The 16,482-nt window shown below is 36.8% G+C and overlaps 1 protein-coding gene across 8 annotated transcripts in view; it reads left to right on the top strand.

Moving 5' to 3' along the window:
• RBMS3 (RNA binding motif single stranded interacting protein 3) overlaps window positions 1-16,482 on the top strand; it is a 911,371-nt gene that overhangs the window by 691,502 nt on the left and 203,387 nt on the right. For 4 of the 8 annotated variants that reach the window (XM_060781878.2, XM_060781882.2, XM_060781883.2 and 1 more), the window contains one exon: window positions 13,520-13,561. The exons of the other annotated variants lie outside the window; for them this stretch is intronic. In XM_060781878.2, the coding sequence (XP_060637861.2) occupies window positions 13,520-13,561 (42 nt within the window). The remainder of the gene's footprint in view (window positions 1-13,519; window positions 13,562-16,482) is intronic. 8 annotated transcript variants of the gene reach the window in all.

The following is a 16,482-nucleotide window of genomic DNA, read 5'->3' as shown; positions in this document are numbered from 1 at the left end:
GTGAGCTGTACACAATTACGTATTATGCCTTGATATGTGATTATCTCTCTTCTCCTCATTCCCATTCACATCTGATGTATTTAGTAGCCTTGTTTCCTTAATTTTTACACAGTGGAATCCTAAACAGAGCTAACTTAGGAAGTAAATTCACTATATATCGGTGCAGTTCCCTATGCAATGATTGATATCTATAAGGCAAGGACACAATGTTGTTTCTGCTGTCCTTGTTGCTGTGTGTCTTCAAGTTGTTTCCAATTTATGGCAATCCTAAGGTGAACCTGTCACAGGGTTCTCTAAGGCTGAGTGTGTTTGACATCACCGGTGGGTTTTCATTGCCAAGCAGGGATTTGAACCCTGGTCTCCAGAGTCATCCAATATTTGCCCTCTGCCTAGCTTATATACTTGCTATGTATGAGGGAAAAGCTCGATATCATCATTATAAATATATAATTAAAGAAGTCCGATGAGGGTGATAATGCTTAAGAGAACACAACCTATAAGGAGAATAGGATGCCACCTTCTCTTTAAGTCATTTGCAGCACTTGATATCATCTCCTACAAAATCTCTGCCTAGATAGTGTGACAGTGAATGAGGAAAAAATGCCTCAAAATGGACTTCCCATTCCACTCCCCCCCCCCCCCCACCAATAGCATCTAGTTCCCCAAATAAAGTCTTTGAGAGTTGCAGGTGGCTGTGGTTCAAAAACTTTCCTTTCCTTAATTCCCTCATGTCAATTTTAATATTCAAGCCAAATCTAGTAAAACATGCATACTTCCTTGCTTCCTTTGTTGATGCTTCAATGATATGTTGACTGGAAAGCCTTAATATTAAATATTTCAGATGTATTTACTACCTAATATTTTCTTCCCCAAATGTCTTTAACTAAAAATAAGATACAAGCCATTATTTCTCTCAGTCACTGGACATTTAATTTATGGATCCCCATTAAATGAGTTGCTTTAAACTTTTGTAGCTAATATGTCAAAAAGGTCATTTTTAGCTTGGAGCTAAGTTTATAGGTTACAGACTAATTATTTGACATTAAATTCAAGTTGCATTGTGCAAACATCCTAGTTTTTTTCAGACAATGAGATGTACTTTGTCCCTGCCTATTCCAAGCCAGACAATTTGGGAACAATCTTTTCTTCTACCTCACAATTCCTGGGATTATACTATCAACAATACACCCACAAATTTAATTTACCCCATTGTGGGTTTCCCCATTCTCAACTCTTAAAATGAATTATAGAAAAATTATATTGGAACAAAATTCAGTTTGACAAATGTGAAGTAGCTGCTGAAACAGAATCTGAACCTTCCTATGTATCATCAATAATAGTACAGCACGTTCTTCCTGGAAATTCGGGTCCTGCAGATATTTTAGATTACAATTCCTAACCACCATAGACATTGTCAGTAATGATGTAGTCCAAAAATTGTAGTCCAGAGTTAGTGGAATAAGTCATTTTGGTGAAGATGACTTAAATGTTATTGTGTGGCTCCTTATCAAGGAGTTACATACCTTTAAAAGCCCTCCCATTTCAAAACCTCGTGCTGGGTCTCAATCCTGGGAGTGGCTAAAAGTCTTTGCTGTATCTATTTAAAATCATGCGTGCATTGAGCATTAAATCCGATCCAGTTGGACAGCAGTACTAAGACTGTATACATTTTTAGCTGTGCGCATTTATAATCTGTATGTATCTTTCATGTAAACAAAATTAGAGGTAGGAACTTTGGTACATTGGAAATAAAAAGCTTAGAACTTCATGTTGTAATGGAACTATGTTTTTTCCACAAGAAAATTTGGGGAAATGTCTTACACTGACCATTTAAAATCAATCCAGTAGCTCTAATGGAAGGGAGGACATTCAAAGTTAGCAATGGACTGCAGTAAACAATCTTATGATTAGAGGCAAAATATTTTCCCTGAACTATTCATTTTGAATATAATTATGTGTATTCAAAATACTGTACCTAAAGTTAAAATGTATGCAGATATTGTCAATTAACAATACAATACAAATAAGTGCATACAGGTTGAGTATCCCTTTTATGGAAACCCAAAATCAAAAATGCACCAAAATTATCCACAAGGGTGACTGAAATAGTGAAACCTTTCTGGTATTGAATGTGTGCAAACTTCGTTTCATGTACGGAATTATTAAAAAATACTGAATTACCTGCAGGCTGTCTGTATAAAGAATATATGAAACACACATGAATTCCATGTTTAGACATAAGTTTAAATAACTCAATTATTGGGTTTCCCCCTCTTATACTCTGATTTCTCATTATGGGAAACACATCTTATGTTTTGTTAATTTCAGTTCCTTCTAACTATTGTATTTAATTTTATAAAAATAGATGTGGTCTACATGAAAACTCTGTCCACTTACTTTTGGTCATTAAAAGTTATTTTCCTTCAGATTATTTAGTATAGCTCATTAGAGTTATCCTTTGGCCTCTCTGTTGTCTAGGTCACTATATACTCAACTGGAAAGTGCAAGTTAAAAGACTGTAAAGGCCATTGACCAGATAATTGGAATAAAATATAGAGGCTTATAGAGCACTCTCAAACCCCCTGGGATGAGATGGAAACTTAGAAAGCATCTGATTTTGACCTGTGTCTCAGAAAGTAGCCATTTCTCTGAAAAGCAACTATTTGTGTGAGGTTAGATTAGAGATGGAAAGAATATTCATAATTACATTTTCCCACAATAAAAATAAAAACAGCTCCACAATTCTGTCAAGAAGATGAATCTATCCATGAGAAGTTTACAAAATTTTCTCTTGGTATTTGGACATCTCAAAGTATTGAAGAGAAATTCTTTGAAGTAAAAGGTGTTATTTCTTAGCGACAGTCCATGTAGGAAATGCGTTTTCTAGACATAATTTTCCATTCAGGAAACCTGTTTGCTGCGCAAAATTTTTATGGGGGGAATGTCCCCAAAGTGTAAATAATTCTACTTTAACATTTTGGAACATTTTAAAAATGAGAGAAGGTTATGAAAGAATAGTCAAAGAATATTTATTTTCTCCCATAGTGGGACAAAATTACATAAGAATATGTTATAATCATGGACATTCATCCTTAGGCTATATGTGAACCAATAATTATTTATACCATCTCTATTCTTCTGTTGTCATCCCCCCCCCCCACCCGAATTACTATTATTTATTCATTATTTGTCATATTTATATCCGGCCCTTCTCACCACAAAGGGGACTCAGAGCAGTGCACATAAAGGCACAATTTGATGCTATACAACACATATCCGGTAAAGTTCAAGATGACATATATAATTATTCCTATCATACTTTCTTCCATTTATCTTCATATGAGGATGAGATTAGGATGAAAGAAAAGAATGACCAAGGTCGTCCAGCAAATTCTACAACATTGTGGCATGAGGAACCTCATGGTACACAACTTGCACATTTCTGATTTGTTCCAGCTCTACAGTTCATCTATGAAATGCATGTGTGAGTGTACAACTACCTTCCAATATAAAGGGAGAAAAGTGGAATAAAAATAAAATAAATGATAGCAAACAATAAAAATATTTTGATATTAAGAAGGATAAAATTGTTGGTCCTGATAGCAACATCCTGGAAATAACAAAACAGAAAACATGAGCTATCCACATGTTTTCCAAAGTTCCAAAATAACAGTAGCCAGGAGAATAGCAGAGGTTTTTGCTTGGAGCCCACAGAAAGATGGAATTGTCTTCACATTAATGATAACAAGCACCGAGGCAACAGAATCCTTGCCCTTCACACCAAAGGATGACAGCAAAGGAAGCAGACTCTCTTGGGCAGTGTTGTATTTCAGTGCTCATCAAGCAGAACAGGTTGTTTTGTAAGTTTGAAGGTGATTTACTTATTATTGGCAGGGGGAGAAAATTAAATTACGCACTCTAACCAAGAGATCAATGTTAACTAAATTGTCAGGGCTCTTTCGGTATGGCGGTGTTGGCAAATTTTGTTCATTCTACTCGGGGTATTAGCATTTTTGTTTTAGATATTCTTTTCTTGTTTCAGGAGACAGAAGTTGCCTGAAAAGGTTGGGTACAAGTTCTGCCTCGGTGATTCATTAAAACAGAACTGAAAGAAGAGAAGCCACTCTTTTCTTAGGTGTGGGGAGTGCTTTATTGTTCTAAATACTGCTGTGAATGCCAATGATTTGAAGGCTATGGAAAAGGGGTCTTAATGAGCTCCAGCATTTTAATGTACTGCAGGTTCCCAATTGTACAAATTTAAGAAGCTTAGCAATTCAGTATCTCCTGAATAATAGCATTTATTTTATACTCTGAATACACTCGGGGAAGCCTTGATAATATTGCAGCTTCTTCTCCATGCTTTACAGGGCCTAATTGACTTGAACAGTGGAATTGGTCCTTTAAAACACACACACTCCTTCCTGTTCTCTCCGTCTCCTTTGATTAATGAGCCTAGTAATAAATCATTAATCTTTTTGGCTCATAAATTATATGAATAGTGTTTTGGGGCGGGAAGGTTTGTTATGTTCCCCCGCCCTGCTCAGATTGCCTTGCAGACCTGGGGTGAAATCCTGATTACAGACAATAGCTGCAGTCCCATTGATTTCAGTGCATTCAGACTTTCCTTTTCATAATGGTTTCATTTTGAAATATTGAATCTTGAATTAATGAGAGATGACCTGCTTTAATTTTATTTTTTTTAAAAAAAAAAAACACCTAGACAATGGCCAAGGGAGAAATCAGAATAAGTAGTACTTATTCCTACCACATCAAAGCAACAAGTGTTCTTCATGTTGGAGTGGCTTAGCAAATTCTCTGAATTGAGTGTAGGTCATTTCTCCCTCACTTAAATGCTGATATTCTTTTTGAGTGCTAAATAGGAATCCTTGCAGTTCCAGTCAAGAATAGACATTTGCTGCTGAAATGATGCAAATAGCTATAGGAAGTCAGAGTTACTTTATGATTTGTTTTTAGTTGTGAACTTGCAAGAGGCAGTTATATTACAGCAGAAAAGAAGGGAAATGGGGAAGAGGGATGGTGTCAGATTTTACAAATATTTTCCGTTTATACATTCTCTATACTGTAAAAAAAAACTGTGTTAACATAATGATCCAGCACATTCCATTTCTTGTTTGCTCTTACTAGGATGCAATGTCTCTTTCAGCATTATGAGAACCTGCATGCTATAGTGGATTAGGACTCTGGAGAATAAGATTAAAATGCCCGTTCAACCATGGAAAGCATGGGTTATCTTGCATGACTCATATTCTCTTAGGCTGAGAGGAGGGCAAGGGTATACCTCTCTGAACAAATCTTTCCAAAAAGATCTCATGACAGATTTGCTTTAGAACAGTGTTTCTCAACCTGGGGGTTGGGACCCCTGGAGGAGGTCGCGAAGGGGTATCAGAGGGGTCACCACAGACCATCAGAAAACACAGTATTTTCTGTTGGCTATGGAGGTTCTATGTGGGACGTTTTGCCCAATTCAATCATTGGTAGGGTTCAGAATGCTCTTTGATTGTAGGTGAACTATAACTCCCAGCAACTACAACTCCCAAATGTCAAGATCTATTTTCCCCAAACTCCACCAGTGTTCATATTTGGGCATATTGAGAATTCATGCCAAGTTTGGTCCAGATCTATCATTGTTTGAGTCCACAGTGCTCTGTGGATGTAGGTGAACTACAACTCCCAAAACTCAAGGTCAAACTCTTCCAGTATTTTCTGTTGGTCATGGGAATTCTGTGTGCCAAGTTTGATTTGGTTCCATCATTGGTGGAGTTCAGAATGCTCTTTGATTGTAGGTGAACTATAAATCCCAGCAACTACAACTCCCACAGGACAAAATCAATACCCCCTCCCCCAATCCCACGAGTATTCAAATTTGAGTGTATTGGGTATTTGTGCCAAATTTGATCCAGTGTATGAAAATACATCCTGCATATCACATTACTATTCACAACAGCAGCAAAATGACAGTTATGAAGTAGCAATGAAACTAATTTTATAGTTGGGGGTCACCATAACATGAGGAAGCATATCAAGGAGTTGTGGCATTAGGAAGGTTGAGAACCACTGCTTTAGAATATGAAGTCACAAAACAACAGCTTTGTTGATATGGTTTTAAATATATACATCTTTTGATAAGAACCGTTGCATCTTGAGAGAAAGACTACTTGTGACTCTGGTGAAGATGCCTGTGACCTTCCTTGCCGTGTAGTCACCTTACATATTCGTTTGCTATCTGAAAAGTAGTATGTAGTTGTCAGGAGACACTTCTTGATGCCCCAGTTCAAGAACAGAATGCAACAGGCTCCTTTGGCACTTTCCAGACTAACTGAGAGAAAGAAACTGGTAACATAAATTTCAGTACACTTAAGTCTACTTGACCAAATGCATGAAATGAAATTCCTAGCAATAGACCTTGGCGATGACTTCCTTAATTACAGAAATACATTTGATCAGTTATACTTTTTTGTCTCCAGTGGCCATGGCTCTAAATCAGGCATGGGCAAACTTTGGTCCTCCTGGTGTTTTGGACTTCAGCTCCCACAATCCCTGTTTTCCATGAACAACTCTAATTGCCTGGAAGTTCTTCCTTTGGTGAAATCTCTTTTCTTACCATTTGAATCCATTGCTCCATATCTTTGTCACTAGAGCAAAAAACAAGTTTGACCTCTCCTTAATATGACAGTTTTTAAAATATTTAACATGATTATTATGTCCCATCTTAAACACTACTTTTCCAAACATAGATTGTCTGCTTGTTACTCACTGCTGGGTATGTATGCTGGCTCAGTCGGGGCAATAGGATATGGAGGAGTAAGGGACACATGAACGGTTGGACAACAACCAAGAAGTGCTTTGCTGTGTTTTGGGCATTTTTCTTAGAATTTCTAAGGTACATAATTGGTCATATGGAGGAACCAGACAAAATTTCATTATATAGGTTGGGTATTCCTTATCTAAAATGTATTTGCATATACATACATAATAAAATATCCTGGAGATGAAACACAAGTCTAAACATGAAATTCATTTATGTTTCACATATGCCTGATACATATAGCCTGAATGTAATTTTAAACAGTATTTTGAGTTTTGGAATTGCATATAAGGAATGCTCAACCTGTATTTTCCAATAACAAAATAATACCAGTGGTAATAACTTTCTAATACAAAACAACTTAGTGTGTTACATTTTTGAATTACAGTTAAACTAACAAGTTTGTTAGGGTTATCAAATCAATAAATAATTTGATTATTTAAGAATAAACAGTTCAAATGGTATATTTGGCAAATCATACCCTCTCATCCTCAGAAAGGCAATGGTAAACCTCTCCTGCCAAGAAAAATGCTGTGATGTGGTCAACTTAGGGTAACTGTAGATCAGAAACAATCTGAAGGCTCAGAACAACAAAAATAATTAAACTCTATTTACATTTTTCAGTGCAAGATTCATTTTCTTGATCTTGATAACCTTTTTTGAACCATCTTTGGAATATAGCAGCATAATAATATTAAAATATTGTCATTAAAATATGCCACAGCAACTCTGAAAAATCCAGTTGTTGCACAACATTTTACATAAAAGATTGTTTGTCACAGTGTGGTGATTTCTCCAAAAATTAAAACAATAACACATAGGCATGCTTTCCCAAACGTTACCATCATTTTTCATTTTCTTAGGGAGTATTTGTAAAGATCCTCCCTCCTCAAGTGTTATTCCTAAAACCAGGATGATTTATGACATGATGATGTCTCCCTAAAGACTACTAGGTTTCCATTTCAGGTTGCTGCTCAAAAGTGAATAATGTACTCACAGGTAAGCTATGTGATCTGAACTCTGGGTAAATTCACACAAGCCATATTCCAATAGGAATTCTTGAGTATGAACATCTCAGAATCATTTGTGCCTTATAACAAGTAGAGCAAAACACATCAAAAAGCGGCATTCATCTGTCTTTGGAAGCAATCACTGGGGATATAATAATGGTTTGTATTTGCATCTGGCTAAAAAGTCAAACAATAATACAGCTTTACAAAATCTCTCAAAACTTCTTTCCCAGTAGTGGTAATTTTGTATTCTTGTTGTTCACCTGGGCTCTGTAGTTAGAAAATGTTGTTTTTGTTCTTTCAGAGGGATGACTGGAATTATTGCAGAGCACTGAGTGTGTGAATGCAGAAAGCGTAATATATTTACTGTTACTGTTACTTAAATGTGTGGTTTATAGACAATGGGGTAGAAAATTACCTGAATGCTTTTCCTGCCTAAGAACATTTAAAGAAAACTAGCAGGTGTGTCCAACTTTAAATGCCATAAAAAATCTCTTAACCCCCTCCCCCAATTTTAGTCCTGCTCTCCTTCCAGAACAAATCAAAGAATTTTAGAATTGCAATGGGCTGCAAGGGCCTGCTTGTCCAATCGCCTACCATGCAGGAATACATAACAGAACCACTCTTGAAAGATGCCCATCCAGCCTCTGTGTGAAGACCTCCAAATTGGGGAATTCACATTACTGTACAGCAGTCTATTCCATCATCAAACATTCTTTAATTTAAAAGTTCTTTCTGATGTTTAGGCAAAAATATTTGTTTTGTAGTTTGAATCCATTGGTTCATGTTCTAATCTTTGAAACAGCAGAAAACAAGCTTACTCCATCTTCTATATGACGTTCCTTGAGCTCTTTTATGATAACTATCATGCCATCTCTGGTTTCTCTTCTTTTTGTTGGTAGTAATTGCTCATCACATGGTATGACACTAGCTGGAGTACCAGAGTGACATGGAGAGGAGAAAGGAGGATCCTTCTCCAGTTTCTCTGGTGCTCCAACTAGCACAAAAACATGTTACAAACTGTGATCACCAGAAATTGTGCATCCACTGGACACTGCTAAGGTGAGGACACAATGGAGATACTAAGTACCCTCTCCTGTCCCCAGGCTTTTCAAGCCTGGGAAAAGCAGGGTGGCCATGTAAACAGCTGTGGTCATTTCTGCATCAGAACCAGCCCAGCTGTTTACATATCCCAAAGTGCAGGTGATCTTTGGAGCTTTGGGGAAGCTTTGGGTCATCCTCTGACTTTGGTTAACATAGGGCAAGGCTGTGTTTGTAACTTGTCCATCATGTGAATGCCATGAAGTCAGTTAATCCCTGCTCAATTTAGATTGTGTAGATTATTGAAACCTTAGGTTTGATTTCAAGAACTTTTATCATCTTGGTTGCCATTGTCAGGACATGTTCCAGCTTGCCAATATCACTTTATCATACTGTTGTGTCTTGTTTAGTTTGTAATCTATTGCATGTCTAGCCCCTCCCCACTTTCCCCATACATCTGCCCTCCAACACTGTGTTTTCTGTCTTGGACATATGTGCTCTGATGTTTCAGCTGGTCTCTGAATGTGTTAATTCCTGCTCTATTTTTTATTTTTTTGCTCTTCATGAAGTTTTTTCTATGGTGCCAGTTGCTTATTTTACAATTTCCTGAACTGTAGTCACAATCGCTTTTGATCTGTGGCAGGTTGGATTCTTATTAGAATTCCTTATTTTAATAGGCACCATTATCTTGAATAATAACTGCATTGTGATAAGGGAAATTTGCCATCTAATGACTGAAGATGGCACTGCAAGCTGCAGAGAAATATAAATAGATTAAAATAATTGGATGCAAAACCTTATGGACCTGTTAGTACATGTACAAGTTAGAAGTTATCACAGTTACTGTTTTGGAGCTAAGGTGGAGACTGATGCACATTGCTTTGTTAATATGTATTCGGAAGTATATTCAAGAAGACTATTTCAAAGTTTATTTGAACAAACATTCTTTCACAGACTTACTTCAAACTTGTTCTCACTATCTTTGCTCCCACAAAAAGAGTAGGGTTACATAACAGTCCTGAATGCAACCTTTCCATAAGCAGCTGGTTAATGTGATATTAACAAAATATTGGCATAGATGGATGTTTGGTCTGATATGGCATGATTCTTTTTATCCAGATCTTACTAAAACTTCACTATCTGCAGGTGAGAATGTTCTAGACATTACACAGAAGCCACAAGGGGGAGTTAGGATCCTACTACAGAGGAAACATCCATGATAGTTACAGTGCTACAATTCTGTAGTCTGAAAATGTCCTTGAAACAGTTGGTTGTTCAAAACCACTTAACTAAACAAATTAACATTTTTTAAAAAAGTTATCAATGATTTATCAAGCTAAGGTTTGTGATTTCTTTTAATTTAGGAAATAATGTAGCAAGTGACAACTATTTCCACTTCAAAGGTGTTTATTTGTATTCATATTTGCATCTGCTGTGCCAAAACTGCCCTGATCTGAGTCCGGTTTTGTAAAATCTTTTGCTTCCGAAAAGTAGTGGTTGATTTTTTACAGCTTTGTGTAAAAGATCAAGGGAATGTCTGTGATATCTTTAGGGAAGTAGAATTCATTTACATTAACTATATGAGGTAATGCAGAAGGGTGCCATTTATTTATCTTAACTATAAAAGATAACCACATTTTCTTTTTTTTTCTTTTTTAAGAAAGAAAATAAAAGGTTTACAAAACTTGTGGCATCACAGGGCACACTGGCATCCCCTGCTGTCCTCCTATCTCCTCTCATTGGCATCTTAAGAAGTGTGCACAATCTGCTTGAAGACTGCAGAAACTTGAAACTTTCTTCCTTTTGGTCTTTTTGGATTGCAACTTCTACCATCCCACACCATCTGCTATGCTGGATAAGGCTGATAAAATTACAGCCAAGAATATATGGAATACCACTTATGGCCCACCTCTTTCCTAATGGTAGAGAAAACAGAGCTAGAGAGCAATTGTGATGTTTTTTTCAATCTATCCCAAGGTGGCAAACTCATTTTTACCAAGGGCTTCATCAGCCTTATGTTTGCCTTTAAAAGGCCATTAGTAATTGTAAGACTGTAACTATGTTGTCCTGGCATTGAAAGCCTCATGGGCCACATAAAATGATGTGGTGGGCTGAATTTGGTCCATGGTCCTTGCTTTTGACACATCACTTTGCTTAGTCTCTATCCCATCACTTTTCTTAGTCTCCACCTTCACAAGCATGTTTGGTGGAAGTGCAGTAGCCTTCTGTGTGAATACTCCCGGTGTCTAAACCTTTCTTTCTTGGGGAGGCTAATTTGGCTCCTTCTTTTTGGCTCCTTGTTGTCCTTTTAGCAGATAAAACTTATTTCAGCAAGCCCTGTAAAGTTATTGTTTTACAGAAGTGGGGAGGGGTTGGTCTTTCATTATTATTTTTTTCTGAACTACCCTTTTAAAAAGTTTTAAATTTGTGCTTAGTTTAATACTGTTTAAAACTCATTTTTGTATGTCTTTCACTTTGCATATTTGCATTGAACCCTAGTTTGGGGAAAAAGATGGAGTAGGAATAAAAGAGTAGATGGATGGAGTGTTGATTTTGTGCTTTTGAGTTGACTTCAATTTATGGTGACCATATCCTATGGTTTTTTAGCAAAATTAATTCAGAAGAGGTTTGCCATTTCATTTCTCTGAGGCTGAGAGAGTAGGGAAGTCCCTGGTGTCATTTGGCAATTTGGGTTCAATTTCTGTTCCTGTTCGTGGTAAAAGGCTAGTGTAGACAAGCCCCAGAACATCCCAAGGTCATCTAGTTTATCAGATCTTGTATCTGAGATGGTCAGTGCAAAGTCCTTAAATATATACATCCATGTTGTCTAAATCTCTTCTTTAGACCTGTCCATATTATTCCTATGATTATAGTCTCCTCTAATGTTTTCCCATTAACAGAAGGATGCTGTTTTAAATGTGCCCTATGAGATGAAAGGGGTTCTTAAACATGTATTAAAGTATGAGTGGTCTGTTTTATCTTGAACAGTGTTGTTAATATATTGGAAATGAATGCTTCTAAGGTCCCTGTCAAATGAAGCAGATAGCACATTGTTCAACAACTCATTTTATCCTCCAACACACAATATAACTGGATGTTAAAGTCTCACTGCCCCTCCTCTTCTGTTTCAAAGTGTCTTAGCATCAGCCATGTGGAGTATTTCAGGCAGAATCAGTTTTGATTGCTCCCAGAAGAGTTTCTTGGCACAGCTCTGGAGGTTTGACTCAGATCTTTCCCACTGGCAGCAGTGACAGCATTTCTGGCTGCATCCCCTACACAAATGTTCCTAACAGTTTCTCAAGCTCAGCTCTCACAGCAAGGTGCTCGGTGCCAAGTGCTTAAAATGCTCTCACATTGCAGTTAGTGTAAATATTGTTTTTAACATACCATTAATTTGCTGGACTCTGTTTTCAACCAGCCAACCATAATCTGGCATGAGATTTCTGCACACCTGTCTTGACATGGACTCATTTTATTCATTCTCAATTTCAGTCATCCCCCCCACCCCACACACACACACACATCCTCCTTTAGAGAGACAGAGAGAAAGAGAGAGAGAGAGAGAGAGAGAGAGAGAGAGAGAGAGAAATTACATGGAGGAACATAAGAAGGGCTCTCTTCATTCAATGGTATTCAAATAGGAGTTTAATTTAATTGTTGCCATAGGCTCTTTCACACTGCATAATTGTGCTACAGGTTAATATCCCTTATTTGAAATACTTTGCACCAGAAGTGCTTTGTATTTTGGAACCTCCCCTCCCCCGATTTTAGAATAACTGTATTTGCGTATACTGCATGCATGCACTAAGATCTCTTAGAGATGGGGCCCATGCTTAAAAATTAAATTCCTTTATGTTTCATATACATGTATATACATAGTATAAAAGTAATTTTATTCACAGTATTTCTACTAATCCAGTGCATGGGAGGAAGTATGTGTATTTTGAACCATTAGAATGTAAAAGTGCCACTATTTTCACTACCCATGTGGACAACTTTCAATTTTGGACTATTTCAATTTCAGATTTCTAGATACTCAAACTATAAATTGATTCCTTTTTCCTGCCATAACTGCTTTCTATGGAAACATGGGATTTGTACATTGGTGAGGGACTAGAGCACCCTGGTTACCTAAATCTGAAAAGCCTCCTGAAACTAAAACATCTCAAGATTTCACAGAATATTGTTGTGACAGTTAAAGTGGAACCATGATTATGAATTGTGAATAACCCACAAACACTAGCTAACCCTAATGAGAAAGGTCACTGAGTTTCAGTCACTTATATCTATTTTTACTGCCAAGCTTGAGCCTTAGAGCATCTGAAATTTTATGGAGAATTAAGCAAAGACTCCCAATACAGTAAGACCCCCATGTCCCTGGAGCATATATTCCTGGTTGGACCACTGTTATGTGTAAATATGAATATGATAAAATACCATTAAATTATCTCACTTCCAGTCTCATCATGCCGTAAAATTGCATTTGCTAGGTCCTTCAGTGCAACTCAGTGATAACTTTAAGGGATAGGGGACCTAAAAAATTCCTAGAGAGACAATTTTCCTTCTGGCCATGGGTAAGTGAAACTGCAGTTATGGGTTTCTTAGTTACGGGGGTCTTACTGTGTTTTCACTTTGCTTACAGACTGGTTTCTTCCCAGGCTGTGGAGCTTCCTTCCAAAGGAGGGTAAGCTGCCCTCTCTATATACCTCCTATTTTTGTGAGTGAACAAAAGGCCCACTCTCAGCAATTGAATGACTGTTGAGAGAAGGGCCTTTAAATGTATGCTTTATTTCTTCTGCACTTCTAAGGACCTCATCGGACACTGTGTTTCCTCTGTTTCTAAACACTTAAAATGGTGTCCTATGAAACCCATCAGATGTTGCAAGAGCATTCCTTGGGTTGCTTTGTGTCCCCAGTTTTGAAGTGTATAGAAATGGGAGATTTTAAAGATGGGCAGGAATTGACTCCAGTGGTCTCCCTGTGCATAGAAACATCTAAAAATGGGTAATTCAGCATGGGATGGGAAGTATTGTATTTCTCCATCTTCAATCTGTTAAGCTGTTGGTTCATCTAGAGATGGGAGGAGGTGATGCCGTTGATGGAGGTGAATAAATTCTCCAGTTCCTTTAAAGATGGAACGCTGCTGAACACCATGCAAAAAAGATGATTCCAAATGCTTTCTCCTCCTTGTGGGATGAGGTCCTTAATTGATTTAACTCACTAGTGTTTTAAGTATATAACATGTCTCTGTTTTGGCATATAACTATTTTTGTTGTATTTATCTGTAGTTGCTTTTGCCTATTTGTATTTCTTCCTTTTTAATCTGCTTTGTTAGCTTGAGTTCCACTCCTGGAGAAAGGCTGAATGTAAGTCAAATAAATAAACTGAGTACTAATGAAATAAACACATGGGAATTCTATAGGTTTAGCCATATTTTGAGCCTCTAAAAATTCTGATCCATATATATGTGTGTGTGTCCTTTTATCTAGCACTGAAACACCTTTTCACCCAACATCTCAACAGAGTACAGGAATGCTATCTAAAAATGTTTATTAGAGGAAATAGATAAAAAGGGGGGAAAGGGCAATTCCAGAAGGGTAAGTAAAATAGAAAATACAAAATAGCAGTAATCCAAAAATGACAAGGAATATAAAGCCAAGGAAACCAAAATCTACCACAGTGCTCCAAACATAATCCATGAACATGAAAACAGGAATGTTTCCAAGGTAAACTCTCCAAGGAAGCAAAGGCATGAAGAAGATTAGGAAACCTGACAATACTTGAACCATGAACTTGAGAGCAGAGACAGGAGACCAAGCTCCTATAGAAGGATTGTCTCCCCTGAGATGCCTGAAACCAAACCACTTAATTTAAGCCCTCTAAGATAACCATGACATCATATCTGACACCCTTTCTGGATTGTCATTCAAAGTAACACTCTGCAGAGATAGTTATATTTAAATAATACATTAAACACTATGTGATTTAATTTTCATGGGTTTTTGTTTGTGATATCTTAGGGCCTTCCTAAAGTCACCAGATCCTGACAGATTTTGGAAGCTAAACAGGCTCATCTTTAATTAGTAATTGGATGGGCATTATTTGCAAATGAATACCAGGTAAATTAGGAATAAGGAATTGGTAAAACCACCTCTCATTGCTCCTTACCTAAGAAAACTATGGAATTCATGAGTCATGAGACATAAGTCAACAGGACACTTGAAGGAGGCACACAGATGCACACTGTTACCTTAAGGTTGGCTATGGCAGGTTAAGTTTTTATCCTGCAATGGCAATTTTCATAAGGCTGTATTTTCAGATGACAGCATCTGTTCTTCTTTAGGTCTTTTTAAAAAATGTATATTTCAAAATGTGAATATCTGAAGAAGAGAAGAGTGAGGATGTTATGCCCCTTAGTTGTTCTTTTGTGTGTGTGTGCGCCTTCAATTAGTTGCCTAATTGAGATCCTATTTTTTTTAAAAAAATTGGCAAACATTTTTCAGAGGCAATTTATCATTCCTAATGCATTGTATTTTATTCATATTATTTTATTAATTATTTCATTATTTTATTAGTGTGACATTTTATTAGTATTTATGTTTTAATCCTTGCTCTATGTTTTTAATATATGTATTTGGTGTTATCTTTGTATAATATTTATGTTGTACCCTGCTTTGAGCCATGTCAATGTGTTTCCCTGGTTGAACAAGGATTCAATGTTGGGCAATTAGTACACCATAGTGGCTCCTTAGTTATTATGCTTCCCATTTTATTACAACAGAAAGATTGTCTCAATATTTTGCTTGTTGAGAGTTTAAGATTTTGTTAATATTTCTTTCCTATAATCAGATTGAGATAAATATGTCACTTGAAGAACATAATTATTTCCTATTGCAGTTCATTAAATTTCACATAAATTTGTCCACTTCATTGTTGATGCCTGCACTGGTATTCATTCATTCAGCTGATTTGTTTTATTCTACTTTGTAGGAATATCTAATTTCCATTCTTCCAGCTGAATTATTCTTTGTGTTGATTTGAATATTTTATTTATTCTCTGTAATGTAGTATTCATTTTATTTCCTTTAAAAAAAAAACGGATGATGTACAAATTACAAGGAGTGCATTTAAAATTTTCTATTTACACATTTCATGGTTTAACTAGGACTAGCACAAAAATACGATTATGTAGATATATTCTGCAACCACCATCATTTCCATCCCATTGACTCAATTCTGAAAACCAGCCTAATATGCAATGCATACTCTATTGGGAGCAAAATAAAGACTTATGTATTTATGACCTATATATGGCCAGCTAAATTCTGAGCCATGGCTTATTTGAATAGAGCCACAAGAAACAGGCTAAGGGTGACTCATAGGGAGTCATTTGCCAGAGGAGATAAATCAGATGTTAGCTCCCATTATCCTAGTTCATATGGGAGTGGAGCTTGTACAACCTGGAGTCTGAGAACATCTGAAGCTGTTTCCTCACCCTTGCTTTTTGCCAGTGAAGTATTGGTATTTGTTGCATGAAGGTTGTTTGTTTTGTGTGGGAGAAAGGGGGGGGGAGTTAGCTACCACGATTCATTTCTCAGATTCTGC

Source organism: Anolis sagrei, chromosome 6 (genome assembly GCF_037176765.1).
Source record: "Anolis sagrei isolate rAnoSag1 chromosome 6, rAnoSag1.mat, whole genome shotgun sequence".
Lineage (NCBI taxonomy): Eukaryota > Metazoa > Chordata > Lepidosauria > Squamata > Dactyloidae > Anolis > Anolis sagrei.
Note: the sequence above shows the minus strand (reverse complement) of the source record. Positions and strands in the feature narration are given on the sequence as shown.